The sequence below is a fragment of the Cantharellus anzutake genome (assembly GCF_015039405.1).
Source record: "Cantharellus anzutake strain C23 chromosome Unknown EI90scaffold_46, whole genome shotgun sequence".
In the NCBI taxonomy this organism is placed as follows: Eukaryota; Fungi; Basidiomycota; class Agaricomycetes; order Cantharellales; family Hydnaceae; genus Cantharellus; species Cantharellus anzutake.
In genome coordinates this window covers 319,702-329,768 of record NW_024066996.1, presented here as the reverse complement: position 1 = coordinate 329,768, position 10,067 = coordinate 319,702, and the positions used below count along the sequence as shown (strand labels likewise).

The 10,067-nt window shown below is 47.5% G+C and overlaps 3 protein-coding genes across 3 annotated transcripts; all 3 read left to right on the top strand.

The window, feature by feature from the left end:
* The first annotated feature begins 328 nt into the window (after positions 1-328).
* On the top strand, positions 329-1,491 carry EI90DRAFT_1937593 (uncharacterized protein). Its single transcript, XM_039052352.1, has 4 exons — positions 329-491; positions 567-639; positions 711-808; positions 870-1,491. Exons 2-4 carry the CDS (start codon positions 591-593, stop codon positions 1,425-1,427), a joined length of 705 nt encoding a protein of 234 aa, XP_038912836.1. The 5' UTR covers positions 329-491; positions 567-590; the 3' UTR covers positions 1,428-1,491.
* A 1,069-nt stretch (positions 1,492-2,560) lies between these two features.
* Positions 2,561-6,837, top strand: EI90DRAFT_1937177 (uncharacterized protein). The gene is made up of 16 exons (XM_039052350.1): positions 2,561-2,563; positions 2,620-2,774; positions 2,849-2,963; positions 3,022-3,255; positions 3,312-3,466; positions 3,519-3,642; positions 4,379-4,609; positions 4,666-4,820; positions 4,895-5,018; positions 5,071-5,301; positions 5,442-5,512; positions 5,587-5,707; positions 5,758-5,991; positions 6,054-6,208; positions 6,283-6,412; positions 6,467-6,837. The coding sequence occupies exons 2-16, from the start codon at positions 2,752-2,754 to the stop codon at positions 6,749-6,751; spliced, it is 2,388 nt and encodes a 795-aa protein (XP_038912835.1). The 5' UTR covers positions 2,561-2,563; positions 2,620-2,751; the 3' UTR covers positions 6,752-6,837.
* EI90DRAFT_1937564 (WD40-repeat-containing domain protein) lies at positions 6,579-8,104 on the top strand. Its single transcript, XM_039052351.1, has 6 exons — positions 6,579-6,700; positions 6,753-6,911; positions 6,984-7,070; positions 7,230-7,380; positions 7,439-7,590; positions 7,660-8,104. Exons 2-6 carry the CDS (start codon positions 6,889-6,891, stop codon positions 8,063-8,065), a joined length of 819 nt encoding a protein of 272 aa, XP_038912834.1. The 5' UTR covers positions 6,579-6,700; positions 6,753-6,888; the 3' UTR covers positions 8,066-8,104.
* The last annotated feature ends 1,963 nt before the right edge of the window (positions 8,105-10,067 follow it).

Below are 10,067 nucleotides of genomic sequence, written 5' to 3'. Positions count from 1 at the left end.
GGCTTGCTGTAAGGATTGCCCCCAATTGGGCGCAGCACATCGGTATTTAGCCAACGCGCTGGAAGACTGGCGGTCCCAGAGTTATATCTACCTGGCTTACGAGTTCATGTAACAGCTCAATGGAAGTGCGCGAGTGGTAAGACGACATGCCTAAAGACTCATCTGGAGCAGGTCTCATTTTGACGGTCCTTGTGGTGATTGTTGCCGGCTGATGCTTCGCCTCGAGAACGCGAAGTACCCCCAGAGCAAGGTCGCACATTTTCAATGATGCATGCAACCCTGGCGTGACATCCGGATTGGCATTACCGAGCCCGCGCGGCTCTTACCAATCAACTTTCACCAGTCTTAATACTTGTCCTCTCACATCATTTCCATCACTTCCTAGTCTTTCACCAGTCCCATCGCATATTTTGGATTCGTCGAGAATCACCACCGATAACATTGTGAGGCGGTTCAATCCAAGAGGACTTGAGACATAATTACTGCTGCGGGTTGGTGCTTTACTCCTTTCTCACGAGATTGACCCCATGATGTCGATGTCTTTGACGCTTAGTTTCATCCTTTAGTCACGTCCGATTCACCATTTGGACATGGACACCGCTGGGCGCCATACTGGAAATGGCACTGGTGGCGTTGGTAGTGAGAAATTCATGGCATTTTGAATCTACATATTCAGGCGTTCTTACTGGATCCGATATCCACGTTATCAGCGTCCGGTAACCACGCACCTGTTGAAGAGGGCCTCAGTGACACGGGTAGCATTGCGACCGTCGGCCTTTCGGACTCGGTCGACGATTTCCTCGAGAACGTGAGAATAAATTGTGTACAAGCGTCGATCTTTAATTGATTTTACATAACTTACGTAATAGCTCGATGAAGGCACTGAGCCTTCGCTCGAGCCTGCTCCGTCTAGCGATGCATCTTCTGCAAACGCGCCATCGCTGAGCAGCATATCGGGCAACCGGTTTTCCCAAATGACTTTTTCTGATACTTCATCCACTGTCGCACCAACCATTCCTTCTCTCTCGAGTGAAGTCACGAATGTGGCAAGTCTCGCGTCGGCGGGTGCATTTTACTCTAAACACTTGGACTCTCAGCCATACAGGATTTATAGCGTTCGAACATTCTGCGAAAGTTTGCTTAAGAGTGCTCGTGTGGATGATGCTAGGATTATGTCGGTTGAGCGTTATGGTGATCTCCATGGCGTGCCACACCGATTTCTCATCCTTCACGTTGTTCGGACAGACGGAAGGGACTTCTACCTTCGCTTAGACCGTCGACGAGATCACAGCGTCCCATTACGGATATTCGCAGTGCGAGATCTGGGGACGTCAGCTGCCGTGGACACTGTGAGGGGTGAAACCTGCATGACCTGTATTACAACTGAAGCACAGTGCCTGATAGGCTGCCATTTCTGGCCGACATGAACACCTCCTAGATTACACGAACAAGAAATCTGGTGTAGAGGCTGTCATGATTTTTCCGACCTTAGCACCCTTAACTGCAGTTGCACAAATTCTGTACGCTATCGCGACAGAGTCACCCGAATACAAGTTAACAAAGGTGAGTCTCGCGACTTTATTTGATTTTTATCATCCCCTGACCTACAAATCACCTGTAGGACAACTGCTGGTTCTTTGCGTCCACTATTCAGGAAATGTTGATACTGAGGTTCGGGGCCCAGTATCAGAGCGGATCTCTTAACCACCCAAACATCGGGGCTGACCGCCGAAACCCCATCCGGCTGATGACGTATGCTCACACTACGACTGAAATTGGTTCCATATTGGAGAGAATTCATAAATTTGCGGCGCTGGTGGCAGATTCAAGGTTAACAGAGGCTGTTAAATCTGTCCTGAACGTTATAAAAAACTGCTACGTACGAGAAGGATTCCCTTGCCAAGTGTACATCATCACTAATCTCAATCGAACCAGAAGTCTGCCGATGACATCTTCTCCGCACCTGACGCGCCTCTGTTCGTTTCATCCACGCGAGGATCACTCTTTACGCTACACCAGGCACTACACGAGCATCTACATGCATGCTATGGGATTCGAGGAGCGCGGACAATCTCAAGCAGTTTCTCTGTGTCAGTGAATCAGCTAAACATTGATTGTGATCCACGGGCCTCACAACTACTTCTAATATTGCTAGAGAGTTGCTTCAGATATATCCATCATGGAGGCGGAGCTTTCCGGCATCTCTGCAAGGCACAACGCCCAATGTGAACGGGATCACCGCTCTAGCTACCACTGTTGCCAACTTTGTAAAATCGTCGGCACGTAAATCCTGCCACTGCAGTGGTCAATTGACTAATCTCTTCTCCAGCTGAAAAGGGATCCTCCAGCGAACCGAAATTCTTCAATCACCTATGATCCAATCGGCGATGACCCTAGTTCATTTTCCAAGCCCCTTCCAGCAATACTACGCAAAATTCTACTATCAATCCTCATTGAGATTAATTCTGGGTCGGAGTCAGTTTTGAAATTTGCTGCATTGATTGATGATTCAAGGATAACAAAGGCCGTTGAGCCCGTCCTGAATGCCATAAAAGACTGCTATGTACGAGAATGTTTCCTTTGTCGAATGCACATCGTTGCTGATCTCGATTGAATCAGAAGTCGGCCGATAGCATTTTTGGTGCACCCGATGCACCTCAAATCCTTTCATCCACGCGAGGATTGCTTTTCACGCTGCACCAGGCTCTACATGAGCACCTGCATGCATGTCATGGGATTCAAGGTGCACGGATGATCTCGAGTAGTTTCTTTAAGTCAGTGAATCAGCCAAATATTCATGGTAAACCGCAGTTCTTGTGCAACTGCTGCTAATATGCGGTGTTGCCAGGAGGTTACCCCAGATATTTCTACGGTGGGAACGGGACATTCGGCAAACCACAGTACCCGACGTGCATGGGATAATTATTCTGACAACAAGTATCACCAACCTGTTAAAATCGTCGGCACGTATATCCTACTAATACCCACAGCCGCCGATTGCCCAACTGATCCCTTTATCAGTTGAATGGGAGTCCTCCAGTGCACCGAGCTTCTTCAATTACCTACAACCCAATCCGCAAGGACCCCAGTTCCTTTTTCATCCCACTTCTAGCACTGATACGCAATGTTGTGCTATCGGTGCTAAGTGAAATTAATTCTAGATCGGAGTCGATCTTGGAACTTAGTGCGTTGATCGAAGATTCAAGGGTGACAGGGGCCGTCAAATCTGTCTTGAATGCTATCAAGAATTGTTATGTACAAGGAAGTTTCCTTTGTTGAACGCGCATCAACACTGATCTCGATTGACCCAGACGTGGGTCGATGATATTTTTTGCGCAACTGATGCACCCCAAGTCCTTTCATCCACACGAGGATTGCTTTCCATGCTACATTGGGCACTACACGAACATCTGCATGCATATTATGGGATCCAAGGAGCACGGATAATTTCGAGTAGTTTCTCCGAGTCAGTGAATCAGCTTAATTCATTGTGGACTGCTAATATTCTGTGTTGCTAGGGAGTTACCTCGAGTGGTTCTAACCTGGAGACGGAGCGTTCAGAAGCCTCCGCGAAACACAGCGTTCCGCGTAGATGGGATAATCACTGCGACGACGAGTATCACCAACCTCGTAAAATCATCGGCATGTATATCCTGCCACTGCAACGGTCAATCGCCTAATTTCTCCACAGCTGAAAGGGAGCCCTTCAACGACCCGAAATTCAATCACCTACGATCGAATCAGCGACAACCCGAACTCGTATTCCATTCCACTTTCAATACTGATACGCAAGGTTGTGACATCAGTACTGAACGAAATTGAATCTAGATCGGAGTCGATATTGAAACTTACTACGTTGATTGAAGATTCGAGAATAACAGAGCCCGTCAAGTCTGTACTGAATTCTATAGAAACCTGCTATGTACGAGAGAGCTTCCCTTGTTGAATGTGCACCGTCACTAATCCCGATTGAGTCAGACATCGATCGATGATATTTTTTGTGGCCCTCGTGCACCACAAATCGTTTCGTCTACCCGAGGATTGCTTTCTACACTGCATCAAGCCCTACATGAACATCTGCATGCACGCTATGGGATTCAGGGCGCACGAATAATTTCAAGTAGTTTTTTCAAGTTAGTAAATCAGCTAAGCATTCATTGTAAACTACGGTTCTCGTGCAACCACTAATATGCTGTATCGCTAGCGGGTTGCCCCAGATACTTCTGGCGTGGGAGCGGAACATTCAGACGTCTTCACAAAACATAGTGTCCCGTGCAGATGGGATAATCACTCTGACAACAAGTATCTCCAACCTCGTAAAATCATCGGTACGTATATCCTGCCACTGAGGCGGTCAATCGCCTCATCTTTCCACCAGCTAAAAGGGGGCCCTTCAACGAACCGAAATTCAATCACCTACGATCGAATCAGCGATGACCCTAATTTGTTTTCCATCCCACTTCCAACACTGATACGCAAGGTCGTGATATCAGTGCTGAATGACATTGATTCTAGATCGGAGTCGATTTTGAAACTCACTGCGTTGACCGAAGATTCAAGAATGGCAGCGCCCGTCAAGTCAATCCTGGCCGCTATGAAAGCATGTTATGTGCGAGAGGGTTTCCCCTATCAAATGTGCATCATCACTAATTCCGAAAGAGCCAGGCATCGGTCGATGACATTTTTTGTGCACCCCATGCACCCCAAATCCTTTCAACCACGCGAGGGTTGCTTTCTACACTGCACCAAGCTCTACATGAGCATCTGCACGCACGCTATGGGATTCGAGGAGCACGGATGATTTCAAGTAGTTTTCTCAAGTCAGTAAATCAACTAAACATCCGCGTGAAGTACGGTTCTCGTGCAACTGCTAATACTATAATTGTATTGCTAGCGAATTGCCTCAAATATTCCTGTCATGGAAAAGGAACATTCAAACGTCTTCACAAAACAAAGCGTCCACCTTGGATGGGATAGTCCCTCTGGCAACAAGTATCACCAACCTCGTAAAATCATCGGCACGTATATATCCTGCCATTGCGGCGGTCGATTATCTAATCTCCCCACCAGCTGAAAGGGAGTCCTTCTATGAACCGAAGTTCAATTACCTACGATCGAATCAGCATCGGCCCCAATTTATTTTACATCCCACTTCCAACGCTGATACGTAAGGTCGTGATATCAGTGCTGAATGAAATTGATTCTAGATCTGAGTCGATTTCGAAACTTACCACGCTGATTGAAGACCCAATAATAACAGGGCCCATCAAGTTTATTCTGAACGTTATAAAAACCTGTTATGTGCTAGAGAGTTTCCCTTGTCAAATGTGCATCATCGCTAATCCCGATTGAGCCAGACATTGGTCGATGACATTTTTTGTGCACCTCATGCAACACAAATTCTTTCATCCACGCGAGGATTGCTTTCTATGCTGCACCAGGCTCTACACGAGCATCTGCATGCATGTTACGGAATTCAAGGAGCACGGATAATCTCGAGTAATTTCTCCAAGTAAGTGAAATATTTAGACATATATTGCGAACCCTGGTTCTCGTGCAACCGCTGCTGATACACTGTGTCCCCAGAGAGTTTCCTCGTATGTTTCCATTATGGGAACAAAGTATTCGGATGTCTTCGCAAAACGGAGTACCCCACGTGGATATCATCATTCTGACAACAGGTGTCACGAACCTTTTAGCATCGTCGGCATGTATATCCTGCTACTTCGGTGGTCAATCGTCTAATCTTTCCACCAGTTGAAACCACATTCCCCAGACAACCAAAATCCTTCAATTACCTATGATCCAATCGGCAACGACCCTAGTTCATTTTCCATCCCACTTCCAACACTGATACGCAAGGTTGTGATATCAGTGCTGAATGAGATTGATTCTAAATCCGAGTCGATTTTGAAACTTACCACGTTGATTGAAGATTCAAGAATAACGGAGCCCGTTAAGTCTGTCCTGAACTCTATAAAAACTTGTTATGTGCGAGAGAGTTTCCGTTGCCCGAGTCCAATGTGCATCGTCACTAATCCCGATTGAGCCAGACGTTGGTTGATGACATTTTTTGTGCGCGTGATGCACCTCAAATCCTTTCATCCACACGAGGATTCCTTTCTACACTGCATCAGGCTCTGCATGAACATCTGCATGCATGCTACGGGGTTCAAGGAGCACGGATAATTTCAAGCAGTTTCCTCAAGTCAGTGAATCAACTCAGCGTTCATTTCGAACCGCGGTCCTCGTGCAACTGCTGCTGATATACTGATTTGCTAGCGGGTTGCCTCAAATATTTCTTTCATGGGAACAAAACATTCTGATGTTTTCACAAAACCCATCGTCTGCTAGTGCCATGGATGGGATAATCACTCTGATAACGAGTATCACCAACCTCGTAAAATCGTCGGCATGTATACCCCGCCACCGCAGTTGTCCACCGCCTGACTGGTCTCTTCATCAGCTGAATGGGAATCCTCCAGTGCATCGAGATTCTTCAATTATCTATGATCCAATCGACAATGATCCCAGTTCATTTTCCATCCCACTTCCGACACTAATACGCAAAGTTGTGCTATCAATGCTGAACGAAATTGATTCTAGATCGGAATTGATTTTGAAACTTGCTGCCCTAATTCAAGATTCAAGGGTGATGAGGGCCATCAAGTCTGTCCTGAATGTTATAAAAAACCGTTATGTGCGAGAACGTTTTCTCCGTCGAATGTGCTTCATCACTGATTCCCATTGAGCCAGAAGTCGGTGGATGACATTTTTTGTGCACCCCATGCAACCCAAATCCTTTCGTCCACGCGAGGATTGCTTTCTATACTGCACCAGGCCGTACACGATCATCTATATGCATGTTATGGGATTCAAGGCGCACGGATGATTTCGAGTAATTTCTCCAAGTAAGCGAAACATCCACACACATTGTGAACCGTGGTTCTCGTGCAACCGCTGCTAATACATCCTGTTCCCAGAGAGTTGCGTCGGATGTTTCTATTTCGGGAGCAGAGCATTCGGATGTCTTCGCAAAACAGAGTGCCCCACGTAGGTGGGATCATCACATTGACAACTAGTGTCAGGAACCTTTTGGAATCGTCGGCATGTATATCATGCTAACTGCAGTGGTCAATCGTCTAATCTTTTCACCAGCTGAGACCAAATTCGCCGGAGAACCGAAATCCTTCAATTATCTATGTTCCAATTGGCAACGACCCTGGCACATTTTTCATCCAAGTTCCAACACTGATGCGCAAGGTTGTGATATCAGTGCAGGATGAAATTGGTTCTAGATCGGAATTTACTATGTTAATTGAACACTCAAGGATACCAGAAGCTGTCAAGTGTGTCCTGAGTGCTATAAGAAACAGTTATGTACGAGGGCACTTCCTTTGTCGAATGTGCATCATCGCTAATCTCAGTTGACCTGAAGTGGGGTGATGACATTTTTTGTGCACCCGGGGCACCTCAAATCCTTTCATTCACACAAGGATTACTTACTACGCTGCACGGGGCACCAAATGAACATCTGCGTGCATGCTATGGGGTCCAAAGAGCACGGGTAATCTTGAGAAGTTTCTCCAAGTGAGTCAATCAGCTAAGCATTCTTTGTGAACTACATTTCTTGTGGCAAGTACTGAGGATTTGAACAAGTGCGATCCTCTCCCTAGTACTTTCACCGAATGGCCGTCACCTAATCTCGGCCCCCTTAGATGCCTCGCGCATCGGGAATGTGGCGACGGGAGCGCTACTTGGAGAATTGGAGGAACACACTGGCCTGGTGCCGTCCTCTGGGGATCCCACCGTCCGTATCTGCGATGCGGCATCTCTTCGACAATCGAAGGGGCACACCAATAACGTTCTCTGTGCGACCTTTTCGCCGAATCGCAGCCATCTAGCCTCGGTCTCCAGTGACCACACGGTATGCACTCGAGATCCCTCAATGGGGGCGTCTCTTCAAATGCTGCAGGGACACACAGATTGGGTTAGGTTTGTGTTATATTCACCCAATAGCCGTCAGCTTCAAACGATCGTACCGTGCGTGTTCTTGATACGGTGACAGGAAGGATTGTTCGAGCGCTGAACGGCCATGCCAATTAGGTCTTTTCCATTACGTTTTCACTAGACAGCCGTTATTTAGCTTCCCATGATGACCATGTGCGTGTTTGGGATGTAGCGGCTGTGGGGCTTCTTCGGGGTGATACCAGTCGATCTTTTCCGTGACATTTTCTTTAGATGGCCTCTATCTGACCTCGGTCTCGAGGAACCGTATCCTACGTGTCTGGAAGGGTCACGACAGGTGCGGCTCATCGAGGCCTCAAAAAGCGGACCGGTTGCGCCAGAACCTGCGGAATCAGATGGCTGACACCCAACCACCGCCCTGGACGATGCCACCGCCGTTTGGCGGAGAAAGAAGTCCTAAATCAAGGGTTGAAGGGACATACTGATTTGGTCTTGTCCATCAATTTTTTATGGATGGTCGTCATCTGGTCTTACACTCCCAAGATGGCACCGTCTGTCTCTGGGACGGGAATTACATTGGACAGAGACGGCTCGATTCTGACTCCGATGCTCGTCAACTTCCATTTTCCACAGACGGCTTGATGAAGGTTTGATAGCCGCGAACCATTTGGCGGCCCCGGATCTACATGATATATCCCATCGATCGATTCACCCACTTCCGCCGCCGCCGTTTTATCCCGACCGCAATGCTCTCCGCATCAAACAGTTCTCACGTTCTCACCCCTTGCGTCTGTTGGTTTTACGCTCGGTTCTGGTTGTCGCACGACATGGTGACCGTGTTTGCATCGGGGGAGGAGGGATGATCGCATTTATCGATCTGGATGGGCTTGTGTTTCACAATGTGTAATATTTGGATCCGCAACAGCACAACGTTAGATTTGCTATAGGACCTCACTCTATTCCCGTCAAATAAAGGCTGGTGAACTGCATTGGATCTCGCTGGTCAGTGTAGAACTCGGCAACAATACAGATGATGGACGGACTGATCGACGTCACCTGCATGGCCAGTTCATCTTGACATGAACGTTTGTTCACGGCGCCACCCAGCAAAATTAGAGACCTAAACCCATTGATGGGGCAGTTGGGGCACAATGATTGATGAACAAGAGAGAGAATCGCAGACGTGGAAGTGACGAGCCAGAATCAATATACACATTGTCAGTGGGACGCTAATTATAAGCGTTGTTGTGCATGTGAGCCTTCGGTTGAGATCGAATCATATCGAAAGAAGAAATCTATTTCGTCAGGATGTACGTATGTGAATGCGCAAGCCAGGGTACGGACACTCCGACATCTTTCTTGCCGCCTCCCGTGCATTTGAGGGTCGCGCGATCCGCGAGTTTACTGCAAAAATCTACAGAGGACAAATCACTGCTGGCGACGTTTATCTTGCGCTAATGAAATGGGCACAACGCATTTCGTCTCTCCCGGCCATAAGTTAGCTGTTCTTCTACTGGCTGGATACACATGGTTGCGAAATGCCGATTGTTTCGTCGAGCTTGCTGGTCCACAAACCATGCAATACGCGAGAGCGCATATACTGAGTATTTTAAGTGCTTTTGAGCGTTGCCCCACGCACGAGACCATTGTTCATGTAGTGGTAATCAGGGAATGTTCAGCGGGGTCGATGCTTATCCCATTCATGTGTTTGTTTCACATGAAACCGCCAGTATATAATGATGTCTTCTTCAACAGATCACCATCACCCTTCCTATTCAGAGTCCGGAAGGGGACCCTTTATACTAATTCAAACTTGAATTAAGCCGCAGGAACCGTGCGGCTTGAGACCACGCGCACCCTTTTGCCACCCCTGAACTCCCCTCCCGGAACATCCATTTAAAGTCAGTCATTGGTCGTGAGTGCGCAACGAGGGCAGGTGTATGAACTGGTGGCGGTTCAGTCCCATTTTACCTCAAAATGCATGTTTGATCGTAAGCGACACCACAATTTCCAATGAACTTTTTGATTGCTGTAAGAAAGTCATTAAGGGCTCGCCATCCGAGCTCTATCTAGACTGCCATGGTGCTCTTGTCATGGTC